The sequence below is a fragment of the Durio zibethinus genome, chromosome 3, assembly GCF_047325235.1.
Source record: "Durio zibethinus cultivar Kanyao isolate XHJ-2024 chromosome 3, ASM4732523v1, whole genome shotgun sequence".
In the NCBI taxonomy this organism is placed as follows: Eukaryota; Viridiplantae; Streptophyta; class Magnoliopsida; order Malvales; family Malvaceae; genus Durio; species Durio zibethinus.
Window position 1 is genome coordinate 27,944,862 of NC_143164.1, and position 21,093 is coordinate 27,965,954.

General features: G+C 30.0%; 1 protein-coding gene and 1 long non-coding RNA gene across 2 annotated transcripts; one reads left to right on the forward strand and one right to left on the reverse strand.

Annotated features, from left to right (window-relative positions):
• The first annotated feature begins 3,198 nt into the window (after positions 1–3,198).
• On the forward strand, positions 3,199–3,897 carry LOC149519718 (uncharacterized). Its single transcript, XM_089757823.1, has 2 exons — positions 3,199–3,415; positions 3,623–3,897. The coding sequence occupies exons 1-2, from the start codon at positions 3,221–3,223 to the stop codon at positions 3,704–3,706; spliced, it is 279 nt and encodes a 92-aa protein (XP_089613949.1). The 5' UTR covers positions 3,199–3,220; the 3' UTR covers positions 3,707–3,897.
• A 4,189-nt stretch (positions 3,898–8,086) lies between these two features.
• LOC149519719 (uncharacterized) lies at positions 8,087–20,439 on the reverse strand. Its single transcript, XR_016340952.1, has 4 exons — positions 20,216–20,439; positions 18,737–19,791; positions 13,056–13,107; positions 8,087–8,337 (listed from the first exon to the last, which is right to left on the reverse strand). It is a non-coding gene; the product is annotated as an uncharacterized LOC149519719 (long non-coding RNA).
• Positions 20,440–21,093: the final 654 nt, after the last annotated feature.

The following is a 21,093-nucleotide window of genomic DNA, read 5'->3' on the forward strand; positions in this document are numbered from 1 at the left end:
TAAAAATCAACTAAACAACAAAAGTGATAATGAAGGAGTTAGGGATTGATTACTTGATAAGGAAGAGACAGAGAGAGACGAAGGTAATAAGGAAAGAAAGATCGGTAATGGAGCATGAATTAAGATAAAGGAATGAATGACAATGTCAATGACGAGAGAAAGAAATGAAAAATCAGTGATGGCAACATGGAGTGAAATAAAAGAAGGTCGATAGCAATAGGATCAAGACAAAGAGAGTGTAAATTTAAAAGATTCAGAGAAAATGTAAACTTGTTTGCAGTGAGGGTGAGTTAGAAAATAGGTCGAAAGAGTGAAAGTGTTAGATAATAGGATTATAGTAAATAACAAAAATGTAATTTTGTTATTATTGTTACTAAACAATAAACAAACATAAACGAACCTTAAATGATTGAGTTTTAAACGATCTTTAAACACACTTGTTCGTGAACCCAAACTACCAAATAGACCTTTGTTTGTGTTTGGTTCATTTGATAAATGAACATAAACAAATAGAAACCAAACATGTTCATGAATGGTTCATAAAAAATTCTATTGTTTATACCCCTATTTTTTTGTGACAAATATGCATTTAATATAAAGTAATATGAATGATTTGCTTAATCTGTTTGCTTTACCATTGTAACACCCATATACCATTTTTAATACCACTTGTTAATGTACCAAGTCAACATCGATTTTGAACTATAGTTAAAAAAAATTTGAGAAAATTGATAACCAATTCAAAATCGTAGTACTTGGATAAGTTGTTTTTTTATTTGATTTGGTCTAGGTTCCAATATTTTATGTTTTAATTTGGATGGGTTCAATTTGCAAATTAAAAAGTGAAAAAAACCAAAATATCGAAATTGAACTGAATTATATATTTATTAGTTTATGCATATCTTAAATTTGTGTAAAATAAAATAATTATTTTATACATAAATCTATTTAAATGTATTAAAAATAACATTAAATTAATAGCAAATTTTGAAAAAAAAATAATCTGAAAAAAAATTACTGAAATTTAATAAATCAAATTGATAAAATTCGATTCGGATTCAAAAAAAATTTAGTTTGAATTCAAATCAGTTTTTGAAAATACATTATATTATGCATCGACTAAAATAATCGAATCAAAACTAAACTGAATTATTATCACCCTTATCTTGAATCTTGCTTTAATACTTTTGTTGGGCTAAAGTCTCAATCAATCAACATCTAAGCAATTAGAAGTATAAACAAATAATAAATTATATTCATAAGAGATAATAATTTAACGTGGTTCAATACTTTACTTGCCTACATCCACGTATGAGAGAAAAAATCCATTAGTTGTAAAACATTACAATCACATCGATACATCAACACTTCATTCAAACACTTACCTTACAATCCAACTCTCAAACATACATAATTAATCTCAACTCACAAACATAACAATCGCAATCCAAATATTAAATAATCGCAATCACAATCCAAACACGTCTATCAGTACTCTTGCTTGGTCTTTAACAATTACAACCAAACATTCACATCCATGGTACTTTTCTCAACCTCGTAGGGTGTCTACACGCGCAACCTTGTACAACATTACAAATCCCTTTATATCTTTCTTTCATACCTTATCTTTAAACTTCCTTCTATTTATAAGCCTATTATCTTGCTCACTAAATAAACTTATTACTAAGTCGTATCTTTAGTTAATCCTATTAGTGGAACCTAATTATTATCTGGACATTAATTATCCCACACAGAATTAATAGCAAAGTAACTATGCAGAATCTAACAGATATGCTGACGAAGATTGTGATGATTGAGAAACTGAATTTGTGCACAACTTCAGTTGGACTTCCCTACTAATGACTGAAATGTTGCCATCGAATAAGTCTTCAACTAGAAGATTGTTAAGATGTGTGGAGTCTAATTACAACCATGACGTTGGTTGTCCTAATGCAGAGTGATTGACCATCATCATATGTCAGAATATTAAGGATATTGGGTATTTTTTGCACAATTAATTTGGTTTCTCTAATAATTCTTATATTTAAAGGTCGCTAGTTTCCGGTGTATTATCACGTTTTGTAATTTTTTTTTCTTCATAGTGAAAATATGTAACCATTTTAGTGGACATAGCTCTCATATTGAGATTAAACTATCATAAATCTTGCGTGTTTAAATTTTTTTGCACTTATTTATTATCTCTTTCTTAAAATAAAACTTTAATCCCATCAAATAAAAAATATCTCTTACCAAATCTTTTGATATTGGAGAAAATATTCCAACGGTAGATGATTAAGTCACCTACTCAAAATTTCATTGCATGCTATAAAATAGAGTTTTATGAATTTCTCGCAGACCTATATAATGCAAAGTTGCTTTATGTTTTGAGATGTGCTAAATTGTCTAAAAGCCAAAAGAAATACTGATATTGAGATGCATAATACAAAACTTTAACATAAAGGTTCAATATCTTACAGTCAACCTTACTTTTTCATATAGTTTAATGCATATCTCTAGGTTTTTTAGTCAATATGGTTTTTTTTTTTCAGGTGCATAATATTCTAGATATGTGGACATTCAAAATTAACATCATTAATAATTAGCCACTAAAATTTGAATTCAAATGTTAATCATCCAATTTAATATCAATTGATTAAAGTGAATGATTCAAACTTGAATTCAAGATCATAAAAACTTCAAAATTTAATAGATGTGAGATAATACATTTTAAGAGATCTCCATCATGTATAGGTGTAATTATAATGTGACAAATTCAGGAAGGATATAAGACATGAATCACATAATAAAATTTAAGCTATGATATCTTGTTAAACATGTAACTTAAAAGTAATTGATATGATAATAAGTGGAAAAGTTTAACTTGAACATGGGAGTATAATAAATCCAAAATTTAACTAATGTAAGCTAGCACCACACCATTTAAAAAAATCAACTTGAATATAAGATTTTAATAAATTCAAAATTTAACAGATGCAAAATAGCACAGCACCACTTACAAATAAAAAAAATCATATAATATGGTTAATTTATAAGAATTTGATAAAAAGAGAAAGCAGGGGGATAGTTTTGTACTTTCGTCAATGCTTAAAGAGTTTAAAGTACTGCTGATTAAAAAGACCAATAGCCCACCAAACGCATTTAACAAGGCTAATTAAAACGAGGAATAGTAGAAGAAAGAAGCTAGCTAGATAGAAAAACAATGGGAGATACTTCATCAACAAATGAGGTAACGGTGCAAGGAACTCTTGTTTACCACCCTTGGTCTTTTCATGAAGTTATAAAGGCTATTCTCAGGTGTTTGGGACTTGAAACTGAATTCCAACCAAACCCTTCATGTCTAAAGAAAGAAGATGATGGTAAAGTAAATAATAGACACCTGGTTGTCAAGAAGAAGGTGTAAATCTACTTTCAACAACAGACTATTCAGATCCACTAAGCATAATGATAGATCCACCACCTGATCCTACTTCCACCATAATAAGATTGCTAACTTCGTTGTTGTGTATATTCATATATATATATATATATAACTTTATGCATGTAATTTTAATATGCATGGTTCAATTCTATAGATGTTGTTTTTGTTGTTTAATTTATGCAGGGAGACGACCCTGGTCTTGTTATATCTCTTTCTTCTCCAACAATGCCAGGGACAAGCAGTGGCAGTGGACCTCAGATTAATTAACTTGAGCTTTCAGGATCAGAAATTTGTGGACAAAACAAACTTGGCAACAATATTCAAGACAGGTTATCTAGGTCCTTGACTGTTCATTTAATCCTTTCTTTTTGTGTGTGTTTTTATGTGTTTTGAGGTGAGAGTGAGACTTGCAATTACTTGGAACTTAAGCATAGAGTCGATTTCAGTAGGTTGTGAATAATTTGTATATAAATCTTAAATCTTAACCCACGTATTTTAAGAGTATATTAATTCTAGTAACATGCAGAAAATGTGCTTAGGATTATGTGTTAATGAGGCTTTATAATTTAGGTTTCAATTCCAAAGGGTGCTTGAGATTGTTCTTCATTTAGCAGCAATCAATCAATGTTTCCGACTGAAATTTTAATTTCTTATGTCATGGTTGTGTGGACTCTGTTGAGAAGTTTCTTCAACAATCCAAACCATTGGCTTTAGCAATATAATAATAGTATTATTACTAGCATTTATGAAAATCATTCATTTTAATAGCAATAATAATTCAAGGCTTCGTTGGAGAATTTGGTTTTGATTTTAGTTAGGCTTTGTTTGGTTTTGACTGAAACTCTGCACTATGGGAGAATATGTTTTTAACGGTGTTTTTATTTATGTTTAGCGACATTTATAAATGCCGCTATATGATTTGTGGTGTCTATAAAAAATTCAGTGCAAAGCATTGACTGTACTTGTATCGAGAGAAATAATGGCATTTTAAGAAGAAACGTTGCTAGCTTAGCGGTAGCGTTTTAGCGCACAAATGCCTCTAGCAAAAAATGTTGCTAAATTAAGCGGCATTTATCTACAAAAACGATATTAAATGAAGAATTTAGTGGTATTTGTGAGCAAAAATGATGCTAAATTTTAGTGGTGGTTTTTGCCACAAATGCTACTAAATGTTATAATTTAGCGACATTTGTGCACTAAAACATCGCTAAGTTAGGCAATTTACCTTTTAAATTTTTTTTCTATATTTACTACTATAATTAAATAAAAAGTAGATAAATATTTTTATATTCATAAAAATGAATTTATGAATTTATAAACTGAATATTATAAATATTAAGATATCTAAATACATAATTTGTTCTAGTTGGCATGTAACACAAAGTTGAATACAATAACATTCAAATTGTTTCAGCATATTAACCAAAAATTTAAAATGTATAAAATTGATGAGCACTTAGATTTGGAGCACTGCTATTTGATGAAAGATTTTTTTTACCACGATCACTAGCGTGCTCAAGAACCTACTAAATAAAATAAAATAATTTTTTAGACTTAATAATAAACTATTCTGATATTAAAAATATAAATAGTTATAAATATCATACTAAATGTAATCCCTGAACGATGGACCATCTAGATTAGTTCCTGGAAAATGTTGTTGAACAAAATTCATAAGAATGTTGAATTGATTATACAACTGCTTACACTCCTAATCCATTCTAGCACTCTCCTCAACTCTTTTTTGCTTTTATTTGTTGGACATGTTGTTGCATAGTTTGCAACCCTTCTCTCAACATTCAGAATTTTCATGAAGACTGACTTGTTAGGATGTAAATTGTTGAGAGTTATGTCCATAGTAGCTAGATTGTGTTAAACCTAATCCAAGGCCTTAAGACCCATCTATGTCTTTCTTTTCCAACAATTTTTATGAAAATCTGATCTTTTAGTCTTGCAAGTTGATAGAAAAATCAGATGCTACTTTAATCTCAACGGCCATTTTCTCTTTTGCTTTTTGCTGTAAATTAATCAAATAAAAGTTATTAAGTTTAATAATTAATTCATAATATATTTGAAATAGTAAATATTTACTTTTTTTATAAACAAATCCAAGAAATTATCACAATTTCTTGTGTTTCGACATTCAAGTAAAATCCACATTTTTTCATGTAAATTAATTGAAAAAGTTTCACATATCAATTTTTTCGCCCAACTCAATCTCTTACATAAAAAAAATACTATTATTGTTAAACACACTTCAACTGTAACTTATTCAGGCTTATCAAGCATGCTAATAATGAAGTTCAAACATTCAACAAGTTTAATATCATATTTTAGAGCTATCTAAACTATTAAAATAGAATAAGAATTGCAAATTTGCAAATTTGCCTTTTAACTATAAAAAAAGTCTTAAATAGATATAAATTGCAACTTATTTACATATCAAATCATAGAAACCCAGTTCAATAATTTGGACAAGTTTAATATAATGTGTTTAAGCTATCTAAACTATTAAAACATAAATATAACTATAAAATTATATTTTGACCTTGTAACAGCATAAAAAGTGCTAAATATACATAAACTATTTAATATCATGTATTTAAGTTATCTAAACTTTTAAAATAGAAATATAAATGAAAAATTACATTTTTGCCTTTTAATAGTATAAAATATTCTAAATAGACATAAACAATAATTTTTTCGCACATATAAACTGTGGAAAAGAACATCAATCATTCGAACAAGTTTAATTTTATGTATTGAAGCTATCTAAACTGTTAAAACAAAACAATAATTGCAAATTTATATTATTTACCTTTTAATGGTACAAAAAGTCCTAAACAAACATAAACGATAATTTTTTCACACATATCAATTGCAGAAATCAAGTTCAATTATTCGAACAAGTTTAATATTATATATTTAAGCTATGTAAACTATTAAAACAAAAATATAACTACAAAGTTATCTTTTTATCCTTTAATGACACAAAAAGTCTTAAAGAGACATAAATAGTAACTTTTTCATACATATCAACTATGAAAACAAAGTTTTATCATTCAGACAAATTTAAATATCATGTATCGAAGCTATCTAAACTATTAAAATATAATAATAATTGCAAACTTGAATTTTGCTTTTTAACGGCATAAAAAGTCCTAAACAAAAATAAATCACAACTTTTTCACACAAATCAACCATGAAAACCAAGTTCAATCATTCAGACAAGTTTAATATTATGTATTGAAGCTATCCAAACTGTTAAAATGAAACAATAACTGCAAATTTGCATTTTTACCTTTTAACAGCATAAAAAGTCACAAACAGACATAAACGATAATTTTTTCACACATATCAATAGTGAAAATCAAATTCAATCATTCGAACAAGTTTAATATAATGTATTTAAGCTATGTAAATTGTTAAAACAACAATATAACTATAAAGTTACCCTTTTGCTCTTTAACAACACAAAAAGTCTTAAATAGACATAAACAATAACTTTTTCATACATATCAACTATGGAAACAAAGTTCAATCATTTGGACAAGTTTAATATCATGTATTGAAGTCATCTAAAGTGTTAAAATAGAACAATAACTACAAACTTGCATTTTTGCTTATTAATAGCACAAAAAGTCCTAAACTGATATAAACCATTACTTTTTTACACATATCAACCATAAAAACCAAGTTTAATCATTTGGATAAGTTTAATATCTTATATTAAAGCTATTTGAATTGTTAAAATGGAACAATAGCTGCAAATTTGTATTTTTATCTTTTAATGGCACAAAAAGTCCTAAACAAACATAAATGGTAACTTTTTCACATATATAAATCGTGAAAACCAAATTCAATCATTCAAACAAGTTTAATATTATGTATTTATGCTATGTAAATTGTTAAAACAGAAATATAACTATAAATTACCCTTTTGCCCTTTAATAACACAAAAAGTTCTAAACAGATATAAACGATAACTTTTTCATACATATCAACTATGGAAACAAAGATCAATCATTTGAACAAGTTTAATATTATTTATTGAAGCTATATAGACTGTTAAAATAGAGCAATAACTGTAAACTTGCATTTTTGCCTTTTAATAGCATAAAAATATCCTAAATAGACACAAAGTCAAGTTTATCATTTAATGTTTAACTTACTTTTTCTTTTTGCTTTCTTACAAATCTTTTTGAGCCACTTGTATCGCTATATTTCTGTTACTTTCTACTAGAAATTGCAATCTTTTCTTTTCCTGTCATAAAAAATAAATGTATAAGCAAAAACAAAAATATTACCAACAAAAATAGAAAACATCTTTATTATAAAAAATAATATTAAAAGTTATAAATTAATACCTCTTTTTTCCTTCAAAACTAAAATTTAACCAATTGTTCATATTGCCACCTAATCATACCATAAGGTAGCTTTTTAATTGTGGCTTTTGCAATACTATTTCAATTAAAATACCTTTTTTTTAAATTATGCTTATAGTCATTCCATTTTTTCTCAGTGACTTAAGCACAAATGAAGTAAGTATTTCGTATAAAAATCTTGACGTAACAATACAAAAAAAAAAGTTACAATTGATAAACCAACTTTAAAATAATTAATATTTTTGATATGTAATTAATTATACTAATACCTTAATAAAGTTTAAAGCATCGTTCTTAACTTTTGCTGGAACTTTATGCCACGTTTCATAATGAATAGGCAATTTCATTCCATTATGGGCAACTATTCCTAGAAATCTAGCTAACAGTTGACATTTTTCACCAATTGGTGCCAATCAAAGTTTTTAGACACTAAAATATGCTCGCTCAGAGGTAGTGTCCACAATTCCTTCAAAGTTGTTCAGCCTCTAGTCTTCCATTGACCATTGCTATCAACTGAAAAAAGAATAAAAAGTCAATTAGTAAATTACCAATACTTTAATGATTATAATTGAAATGAAAATATGGGATTTTCAATACCTGCATTCAAATTAGAAGTAGAATCAATTAGCAAGTCAGTATTTAAACTTGGACCTTTTGTATTGCCAAATCTAGTATCAATTGAAGGGTTAGAAGTGACTGAGTTAGAACAGTAGTAGGCACATTTCCCTCTAAAGGATTTAGTCTATGGCTAAGATCAGTAGGTATTATAGATGGTTCTGAACTAATATCTTTAATATTACTCCCCTCAATCTATTCCTCAACATTATAACTTAGCCGTATCATAAAAGAGAATCAATTAAAAGTTGAAAAGTTAAGACATTGTAAATATAATTAACTATATATAAAGAACAAATCTAAAAACATATATAAAGACATTAAGAAATTAAGAAATCATAACCAATGATATATAAAGAACATTTCGATTCAATTAAATTAAAAAATAATGTGTGATTTACTACACAATACAAAAGTAAATGCCACATAAATTACATAAAGCATTTATTACATTATGTTTTGAACATTCTAATTACAAAATATAGATAATCAATCATGATTCATAAATGTCTTCATCAACATCTTCATGGATCCACTAAACAGAGGTACTGAAGATATTGCCATCCAAGTTTTGTTTAGCAAAAGGAAAACATTCAATTTCATGTTCGACATCACTATGGTATTTGACCTTATATCAAATAAGTCGCTAGGTGTGTTATAAAGAACAACAAACCAACTCGAATCTTTGGTGCCTTCAGAATAAAAAACTTGTTTGACTTGAGAAGAAAAAACATAAGGTTCATCAATGAGTTGTTATCTAGTGTGAATTAATTGAGAAAAATTCACGATTGTAAATCTAAACTGATTTTTCTTAATACCCCTCGCACTATTCACATTAACCCAATGACACCAAAATAAGACAATCTTTCACTTGCCATAATAATCTAACTCAATGATGTCATTAATCATGCCATAATAGTCAACATTTTTTTTCAAAGGGTTTGTGTCCCTAACACTGGCATAGCTAGTAGTTGATGAAGTAATAGCAACTCCTAAATTTTGTGTTCTTTTAAATCTCTCACAGGATTTAGTATGAAATCTAAATCCATTGATAATGAAACTTTGTATCATTTCACAATCAAGCTCGGACCTTATGAAAGACATTTCACCTTTTCACTAACAAGCCTTCCACTCTAAACCTATAAAGGTGAAATAAAATATATGTTATTAATTTTATTTATACCATCGCATCTTATATACAATTTCCAAAATTGAAAGTATGGCATTACTTATAGTTTTTCCTAATTATTTATGAAAATTTTTGGTGAACAATTTATCAAGCTCTTGTAGGTTTGATCATCGATAATGTGCAAAAGCTCTCAAATTGTTTCTATACTCATTACATACATCAAAATAAAGTATTAATAATAAGAAGCAAAGTCTATAAATTATGCTTAATAGAATGACTGATTTCTTCACACAAAAACTTACGTGCAAAATGATTCAATTCAGTCATGTTGAAAAAGAACATATTGAAGGGCCTGTGCCTAAGTTTTTTTATCATTTAACTTGACCACTTCAGCTTTACCTATTGGTTGTCCAAAACTTTAAAAAAGATAAGTGTAGGCAAAGTCAATATGCTACATACCAAGATTTCTTGATGGTCTATTAAATCTCGTTTCAACATCTTCCAAATATTGAGAACTAAATGTCATATACATTTTTGCTATACATTCTTTAGCCATAGAACCTTTTAGATAGCATTTGTTGTGACAATAAGACTTTAACCTCCCTAAAAACCTAAGGAATAAAACATTTGTTATGTACTTTTTTAACTAGAATGATATCATAAACATTAACAACTTAATCAAACTATTAACAAATACTATCTTTCGATAGGATACATCCATCAATAATAAACTGATCTATCAACTTTTGTTGTACACGGAAGGTGAATAACCAAATGCATAATAATAGTGAAAAAGTTTGGTGGAAAAATCTTTTCTAAATAGCATAAAGCAATCATGGCCCAATCTTGAAGTTTGTTAAGCTCTTCCACATTCAGAACTTTTTCATACAGAGTTTTAAATATTTTACTCAATTCAATTACCACTGAAGTGACTTGCTTTGATATTGATGAACATAAAGTAATGGGAAGTAAGTCTTACATCAAGATATGGTAATCATGTGGCTTTAATGAAGAAAGTTTTTTCCTTTTCAAATTCACACATCTCGATATATTTGACGCACAGCCATCTAGGACTTTCACATTTTTCAAAACCCTACAAAACACATTTTTCTCACTTTTACACATCCCAAAACAAGTAAGAGGCAATAGAGATTTGCCATTACAAAGCAATTTCAGATGAAGGTCAAGGCGAATCCCTATGTCAACTAGGTCAAGCTGACTCTTTAAGTCATCATTTGATCTTTTATTCACATTGAGAATTGTTTTAATAAAATTTTTGCAAACATTTTTTTTATGTGCATCACATCAAGGTTATGATGTAATAAATTATATTCTCAATATGACAACTCAAAAAAGATACCTTTTTTTTTCATAACTCAGACCCATTGAGGTCATCCTCTACATTTTCTTTCTCATCACTTTGAATATCAACATCACTAACTTGAGTATCAGCATCACCAATTTGAAGAATAGGAGGTTGGACACTTTCACAGATCTCCCTCACTTTTTTATTTGATTGAGTCATTTTTTCATAAGTGAAATTGATATCTTTTAATTTTGAGAAGATATCAAACCTAATAATTGGTAATGGTGCTCTCCTCAACTCTTCAATTCCATTAAAAAGATGTTTTTGAAATCTAAATCGATGATTGTCATCTAACCATTGATGATATGCCATATAATTAAACTTCCTACAATTATGTAACCACTTAAAACATGTTTGTACAACACAACATGGACAAGCATAATAAATTTTAGTGCTCCAACCAGATAAATTTGTATAATAAAAAAAATCATTGATAGTCCATAATAAGGTAGCACATACATTGAAGTTCTCTTTTTTTGAAGCATCATAAGTCTTAACTCATTTTCATAATGCTTTAACTTTTTAATCAAAGGTTACAAGTAGATGTCCATATTATTTCTTAGACCTTTTTCTCCTGAAATTATTGTAGACAAGATAAATGATTGTTGCTTCATGACAATCTATGGTGGCAAACTGTAAGGAATCAATATAATTGGCCAAGTGTTATAAAAAGTACTCATCACTTTGAATGGATTGAATCCTTTAGATGTTAGTCCAAACATAACATTTCGAGGATCATAAGCAAAGTCTAAAAATTTAGAGTAAAATAATTTTCATGCCAAAGAATTAGCAAGATGCCTCAATGATCCATCTTATCACGATGCCACCTTATAGAATTTACAGTTTTGGAAGACATGAAGAGTGGTTGAAGTCTCCATATTAATGAAAAATATAGTAAAACTTTGTATAGGCTTTTTTTTTTATATAAACTTCATCATCATCCTCATTCAACCTTTCTTCAGAATTTCTATCAACCAACGAGAATTACCACACACATAATAAGGTTGTTGATGTTTTCTATTACCCCAATACAATATGTAATCATTGGGATAATTATGAATTTTCTTATATCTAAGACCTAACTCCTTAATCATTTTCTTTGAATCTTCACAAGATTAAAAGATTTTTGTAAAAGGAAACATTTCTTTCATAAACTCCAATAATAAAGTTAGAGAGTTTCTCATCCATCCACATAAGCATTTGAAGTGAAAAAGAAGCAAGAAAGACAACTTTGAATGCTTAGATCCCTCATAAGGTTCTTAATTCATAACCTCTAGCAACCTATCAAAGTTTGATGCTTCTCCACTAGGTCGTTGGTCACCTACACCTATGCTATGTTCACTAAATTTATTCATTTCAACATTTGACTTATTAAATCCATCATTTTGGGAAGATGGATTATGGAAATGTTGTTATGAATGTTGAAAGCATCTCACAACATGCCTTCAATGTCATCTTGCCTAATGGGATTGTGTTGTTGTTGGAAAGCCCTTAAAGTTAAAGGAACTCTAGTCGATGGCTTTGATGGTACAAACTTTCCATGAAAATACCAAATAACATATCTTAAGAGAAATCCAATACAAACTAAATGTTCCAAAACAACTTCATGGATTTGCCAACCAATATTAGCACACTTCAAACATGGGCATAATATCATATTATCTTCACTTGCTTTCTCAAATGCAAAATTAAGAAAAATTTTCACTCTATCTCGGTACTGTTGACTTAATTTTAACTTTTGAATCTAACTCTTATCCATTTAGTACTTGCTACATTATCAAACCAAAGTTATATAATTAATTATATGAAAATGAACTCTAACATAATTAATTAAACTAACACTAAAACTAAAAAAATAACAAGTTGATATCACCAAATAAGTTATTTAAATTTTTTATATATTCTACATCATATAATGAAATGAGTTGGTGCATCTATATCGTACATGTAACATAGCAAAATATGAAATGAAAACAAAATGATTATTCCCAAATCTTTGAAAGAAAGTATATGTTTAAACTGACTAAGTGTGGCATTTGGAAATTTGAAAACTGAGCAAATACCTATGAAGAATATAAAGGTTGCGCACACTTATGTTTGCCTCAAGTGATAAATACTTACAATTCTTCAAATTTAGATCAAGTTGCAAAGGGAACTCGTACTAATCACTTATCTGAGACAAAAAGATAATGTTAGTGTGTTAATTAATTAATTAGTATGCTAAACTCAAAGATAACGTTGTTTTCTATATATATCTCAAATTTCTAGCACTTCAACAACCAAATAAGAAATGTACTCACTCAAAACTTAAAAAATAAAAAAGGCAAATAAGAAAATAAAGGAAAATATCTTCTTTTTATGTAAACAATAAAGAGTCTCTACCTGAAAAATGAAGTTGAATTTTATATTTCATTAAATCAATTTTGTATTATCGTTATTTTCTTCCTTCAAAAGAAAACACAATTATCAAAGTAGTAAATTTTATTGTAATCCTATACAGTTATTTTTAAGAGGTCACTCATTCATATTAATTTAATACATTTATAATTTTATTATTGAACTATATTTTGACGTAATAAATTGAACACAAAAAATATTTTCCTTACCAAATTGATTAACATTGTGAATAGTCTTAAATTTATGTAACATAAAAAAATGGAATCAAAGTTTTAATAATTACTGTGGAAACTAAATGTATATTGAAAACTGCTTATCTACAATTATACAAGAATCTTAGGTTTATATACAACTAACTAGGGGTTAAACTAGGAAACTAAATCTTCCTTAATTCTAGGGATACAAATACTTAATTCTAGAGATACAAATATAAATATACAGATTACAAGATTACAATCAGCTGTAAATAAGTGTTTTCCCACACTCCCCCTCAAGCTGGTGAATAGGTGTTTTCCATTCCCAGCTTGAAAATAATTTCTTGAAATGTTGCACTGCTGAGACCTTTAGTCAACACATCTGCAAGTTGACCCTTGGTTGATACATAAGGTGTACAAATCAACCCACTGTCTAGTTTCTCCTTTATGAAATGTCGGTCTACTTCAATGTGTTTTGTTCTGTCATGTTGTACAGGATTGTGTGCAATGCTTATTGCAGACTTGTTATCACAGTAGAGCCTCATTGGTCCATCCCACTTGATCTTCAAGTCTTTTAGGATAATCTTTAACCATAGTAGTTCACAAATTCCTTGAGCCATTGCTCTGAACTCTGCTTCAGCACTTGATCTTGCCACCACATTCTATTTTTTACTCCTCCAAGTCACAAGATTACCACCTAAGAAAGTGCAGTAGCCTGAGGTAGATCTTCTATCAGTTACTGAACCTGCATAATCAGCATCTGTATATGCTTCTAGAACTAACCCCGAATCTCTTTTGAATAAGATACCTCTCCTAGGATTGGCCTTCAAATAGTGTAATATACGGTAGACAGCCTGTAGGTGCACTTCTTTAGGACTATGCATAAATTGACTTACCACACTCACAGCATATGCTATATCAGGTCTAGTATGTGAGAGATAAATGAGTCTTCCAACTAATCTTTGGTACATCTCTCTATTTACAGTAGCATCTTCATGAGCTTCTCCAATTTTATGATTAGGATCTATAGGGGTATTTGCAGGTTTACATGCAAGCTTCCCAGTTTCCTTCAGAAGATCCATCACATATTTCTGTTGTGAGATAAAAATACCATGCCGTGAGTGAGCTACTTCAATTCCTAGGAAGTACTTCAATCTCCCTAGCTCTTTTATCTCAAATTCTCTAGCCAAACACTGTTTTAGAGATTCTCTCTCTTTTTCATCATCTCCAGTTACAATTATATCATCAACATACACTAATAGAACTGTGACTCTCCCTGAATCAGAGTGCTTGATAAACAATGTGTGATCTCCTTGACTTTGTTTATATCTCATTGCTAGCATCACTTTGGCAAATCTCCCGAACCAAGCTCTAGGAGACTGTTTAAGGCCATATAAAGCCTTTTTTAACCTGCATACTTTGTTTGCTTCTAGATGACCTCCAAATCCCGGTGGAACCTTCATATATATTTCTTCTTCCAAATCACCATGTAAAAAAGCATTCTTTACATCAAATTGTTGAAGCTGCCAATTGTAATTTACAGCTAATGATAACAAAATCCTAACTGTATTCATCTTGGCAACTGGAGCAAAGGTTTCCTGGTAATCCACTCCATAGGTCTGAGTGTAGCCCTTAGCCACTAACCTGGCTTTATATCTTTCAACAGTACCATCTGCCTTGTATTTTAAGTGAAAACCCATTTACACCCCATTGGATTTTTTTCTTTAGGCAACTCTATCAGTTCCCATGTTTGATTTTTCTCTAAGGCTTCCATTTCTATTTTCATGGCTTGCCTTCATTTCTCATTGGATAATGCCTCGGATAATGTAGTTGGAACAGAAATAGTGTTTAGGCTCACAAGAAAATTTTTTTGGGATGGTGAGAATTTTTCAAATGACACAAAATTAGATATTGGATATAGTGGATGCTTGGTACATTCTCTGGTTCCTTTCCTAATGGCAATAGGCAAATCATAATCACTAGTTATAGTTTTAGGAGATTCATGCTCATTTTGAGAAACAGAGTAAAAAACTGTAGTTACCTCATTTCCAGAGTTAGGATCAGGTTTTTGGACTGGCATTGGTTCAGGATCTAGAACTTTCCTTCTTGAGTACACCTGTAATTCCTTCATAGAATCAAGAATAATATTATCCTTTGTCACATCTTCCATATTTGGAATGGGTTCAGACTCAAATTCAATGTTTGACTTGGGCTCAGCAGAAACAGGTTTCGACTCATAAGAATTAATGGGTGTAAATGTTGAAGAAGGGGGCAAATCAAGCAAAAAAAAGTCTTTATCCTTATCTTCCATGAATGAAGTCTCCCCCTGAAGATAATGTTGAGTAAAAAATTGTTTATTTTCTTCAAAAGTGACATCTGCAGACACATAAAATTTTTTGATAGGAGGATGATAGCACTTATATCCTTTTTGAGTTGAAGAATACCCCACAAAAATACACTTAATCGCTCTTGGATCCAACTTTCCCCTGTTATGACTGTGAACATGAACAAATGATGTACAACCAAATATCCTAGGTGTGAGATTGTTTGTGGTATTGAGGTTGAGATAAAATTGTGAGAGTAGTTCCATAGGAGTTTTAAATCCCAAAACTCTTGAAGGTAACCTATTTATAATGTGTGTGGCAGTGAGAATAGCTTCCCCCCAATAAGATTTAGGTACATTTGCTTGAAAAAGAAAGGCTCTGGTTGTGGCTAATAAATGGCTGTTTTTTCTCTCTGCCACTCCATTTTCCTGTGGAGTATTAACATAAGATGACTCATGGATAATCTCTTCTTTTTGAAAATAGGTGGATAGACTCTGGTTGAAGTAGTCTTTTGCATTATCAGACCTAAATCTCTTGATTCTTACTCCAAATTGATTTTGGATCATGTTTTGGAAGCTTAAAAACACACTATTCACATCTGATTTGGATTTAAGTAAAAAAACCCAAGGGACCCTAGTACAATCATCTATGAATGAAACAAACCATCTCGCACCAGAAATATTAAGAATTGTAAAGGGACCCCAAATGTCACTATGAATCAAGTAAAAAGGAGTAGAACTTCTTTTGTTACTGATTGGAAAAGACACACGTTTATGTTTTGCAAATTCGCAAATATCACAATGAAAATCTTCAACATTTAATTCTTTGAACAAAGAAGGAAACATGTTTCTCAAGGTTTCAAAAGAAGGATGTCCAAGACGAAAATGATAAAGCCAGATTTTGTCTTTATTGGGAGATTTTTTAGAAAGAAATGACAAAGGTAAACTATTTTTTATACTAATTGTGTTATTTGATGTCTCAAGATAGTATAATCCGTCCTTCTCCTTAGCAAGTCCAATCATCTTTCCCGAACTCTGGTCCTGAAATTCATAATAAGAGGGATAAAAAGTTACTTTGCAATTCATATCTCTGGTAAATTTTTGTATAGATATCAGATTAGTAGACAATCCAGGTACATGAAGAACATTTTTGAGAACAAACGAGGGATTAACTTGAACATCTCCTAATCCTGCCACTATGGTAAGTGAACCATCAGCAACAACAATTTTCTTATTACTAGGACACAGGTTATATGTACTAAACTTTTGTGGAGAATGTGTCATGTGATCTGTGGCTCCTGAGTCAATGACCCAAGAACTCGTAATAGGCTTAGCCGAGACATTTAATCCATGAGAACCGGAAGCTTTACCTGAACTAGAAACTTTACCCAAAGAACATACCATAGTAGGCTTTTGAAGGATTTTCAATAAGTTTCTCAGCTTTTCAATCTCTTCCCTGTTGAACTCTCCTTGTTTCTGAGACATCTGTAGTACTCCAGTGATTTTCCCAGTTAACATTTCCTTAAATTGGGTGATAGTGATATCTTTCTTTGAAAGGGTTTGGCAATGAAGGCCTAAACAGGATTCGGCAATGAAGGCCTAAAAAAGTCGGCAATGAAGGCCTAAAAAAGTCGGCAATGAAGACCTAAAAAAGTCAGCAATGAAGGCTGAAAATTTTTCTTCCCAAGAAGAGCCTAAAGCTCTGATACCATGTGAAAACTAAATGTATATTGAAAACTGCTTATCTACAATTATACAAGAATCTTAGGTTTATATACAACTAACTAGGGGTTAAACTAGGAAACTAAATCTTCCTTAATTCTAGGGATACAAATACTTAATTCTAGAGATACAAATATAAATATACAGATTACAAGATTACAACCAGCTGTAAATAAGTGTTTTCCCACAATTACAAATTGGTTCGATTGACCACATTTTTACAGGTTGCTTGGAATCTAAAAGGACAATAGTGAAATGGCAGAGTTAAATTGTTTTCTATTTTAATTTATTTAAAAATAACATTACAAATCTAAATCATTTTAAATTTACAACTTTTACAAATCTAATCTTAATGATCAATTTATTCATTTAAAAATATGATATAAAAGCTCAAAGATAATGTTAGAAAAGCTAAAAGGAACTTGTCATCCATGTGTTTGGGCTGTTTATAGAACAAAAAACCATTGTCCTAAGGGACTAGCAAATCAAGGCTTCCTAAGGTACATTTTCGATTACTAAAAGTGAAAATTCAAAGAAAGATCTCATCTTGTATGTTTCAAGCAAGCAACTAATATAGTATTGAATATTATTTCCCCTTACGCAAAAAGAATGTTGGTTTATCCTAGAATAAATAATTTAAATAAATAACAAAAAATTGAGGAAGAAACAGCATAGTAAATGTATATTTCTTTACAACAGATTACCTTTATCAAAAGTATGAATCAAATACTTGTTTTACAACCTCCTTATAACAAGCAAACCATGAATGTATGACATAAGCATCAGACTATCACATAAGGACTAGCCCCCCTCCCTCCCCACCTTCTCAAGCCAAGAAAAGGGTTAACTAACAAAAAGAGATATTAGATAGAAGTTTCCACCAGTTATCTTGGAGAATAAATTATAGAAAGCAAGCCTAAACTATCAAAAGGTATTCACCCAGCACTACAACTAAGCTTTTAAATGAACCTACTAAAGTAAACGTTTCAGTTTATACTTATGCTAATGTGGAATGATGGGAAATCACACATAACTAAAATCAGATAGAAAGTATTATTATGGACATTTTAGTTCTAAGGTCTATGTTATATCAAGAAAAAGGTAGGTCATAAATTTAATAAAAACAACAAACTAAAAACACATTCCAAAGGACACAAAATTCTTACGAGATGGGCACTAAGTATTCTGTGCTCATGTATAAAACATTGGCTGGTACAGAAGGATGTGCTACCTGCATCGTTGAGGAAAACTATTACTTAGTGTTCATACAAGAAGATTGATTACAGCTCCGTTGACTCATATATTACCTTGTTATTGATCCATCTTGCAATAGATTTAAACTAATAATTTTAGAATCACGTTTACCAATAATTTTAGGAAACCCTGACCCATACATATGTACATGTCACATGTACATATACATTGAGAAAAAAAGAATATGTATATTTTACCAACAATCACCAAAATTTATAACTCAACATCCATTTTTTTTTTGCCACACTCAACATCCATTTAAACGCTTATGTATTGCCTAAATCCTTAGAATGAACAAACATTCTTTTTTCTGCAATTGAATCATTGAAATGTTTGCCAAATAAGTAATGAATATTCACTTCAGATATGCACCATTTTTTTATAAGCATTTGTGCAATGAATTTTTGCAAGTTGGATTGAAATAGAAATATGCGCTTTCAAACAATACACAGTAAGATGCCTCCTAGTCTCAGCATTCCTATTCTGAAGATTCGATATTATTGAATGGTGGATGTCTTCTTTCTATATGAAAGCAATGCCAAGCACAAAACTTGAGTTTCACTTCAGATAAGAGTGAAACAAAAATAAACAACAAATATTAAAAGGTAAATACATGGGCAGAAGAATCCTTGAAAGAATTTAATCCCTAGAAACAATTAGCAGAATCTAACTGCATATTTAACCATTAAGAAATAATTATGGAAGCAGGTAATAATCTTAGAAGAGAAATTCTGACCTGTTTAGAAAGAAAGTGTGCCAAAATTGAATTAAATGAATAAGAACTTAGCTTGTAGTCACTTTGCATTGCCCACAATGAAAGAAACATAGCTAATTAACAAATCTGTCAATATGAATCACTAAACTCTCAGATAAAAGCTACAAACTTATGAAGTAGAAAAACCGAATGCATAAAACCTGAAGTGAATCAAATTGAACTCTCCCTTCCACAGTTACTTCTTTGCTCTCCCTAGTTCCAAGTTGTTTGGAAAAAAACCAGCATCAATAACTAGAAAATAGACTTGGAAAGTAAACTGTAAATCACACAAGAAACTGGAAGAAAACCCAAAATAGTCATGTTATGCTATGACAGGCAAAAATATTGAAACACAATAACAATTAATTTAATTAAAAGCTTTTTGTATAGTAGTGTTTGGCCAACGCTGCTTATTTTCTATGACACATGAAACTTTTTTTAGCCAATAATGAGAACAAATTGTTTATTAAGCATAATTTCACTCATTAATTTTGGCCTCTCAATGAACTCCTTACAATTCTCGTTTGTTCTGTGTCTTTTTTTTTATTTAAAGTAAAATTCAAACTCAATTCCTTATATAAATACCGATTAAAATCAAAATCTTCTAGTAGAAAAGTAAAAGGTAATAAAAACTTACTTGTTGATCTAAGCAATAGCACCATCGGAAAAGATAACGGAAGTGTCGTGGAAGCCTTCGAGAGCATATTCCTGAGCCAGTTTCAAGTGATCTTGTAATCTAGAAGCAGAAAACACAACTGCAAAAATGGAAAAAGTTTTCATTTACTGGAAAATGAAAAGTAGAAACTCTGCATTATACAACTCTATAAACAATATCATGTCTAGATAAATATAATAAATAAAGCAAATTATTCTAGGTTCATATGGCAGCTAAGAATATACAAAATTCACCACTTAATGCAGCATATGGCTTATAAGTGGTAGACATGAGTACTGTTTACTTCACCAAGACAATAAATGTGGAAATTATGTCACTAAATGAAGCCTAATTTCTAGAATGTAAAGCGAAACATCTTTGTCCAAGACTCCACAACATGATTGATAGAGACAAAGTAAAATCATGCAGAAATATTCCTCTTTCAAATAATTCAAGCAAGTCATTTATGATGAAATGATACACTCAACATTGAGCGCCCACTTGGGACACACATATGGGTTTCTTTCGTTAGCCAACGAAAAAATAGTACCATAAAAACATGGTATGTACATTAAATGCAAGGCATCAAAAAGATAATACAAGTAGAGGAAGAAGTAAAACAAATGAATCAGTGCCACACATGCATCGGGTAGTGTTAGGGGGCAAATTTAATTGGAGGGGTGGTATTCGCAGTACAAGCAGTAAACGTCTAAGTGAATTAAACAAAAGAGAAGTGGAATAAACAGTTTTGCTCTTGCCATCCTATAAAGTATATTTGAAGATAATAGGACAAAACTGGATAAGATTAGAACTATACAGAGACTCAGCAACTCAAAACTCTCAGTACAAACAAATTACCA

Bases quoted from the DNA above. Each gene is read 5' to 3' on its own strand.
- LOC149519718 (XM_089757823.1), top strand. From the start codon at position 3,221: ATGGGAGATACTTCATCAACAAATGAGGTAACGGTGCAAGGAACTCTT. The intron at 3,416-3,622 runs GTGTAAATCTAC...TAATTTATGCAG, and splicing joins ACCTGGTTGTCAAGAAGAAG to GGAGACGACCCTGGTCTTGT.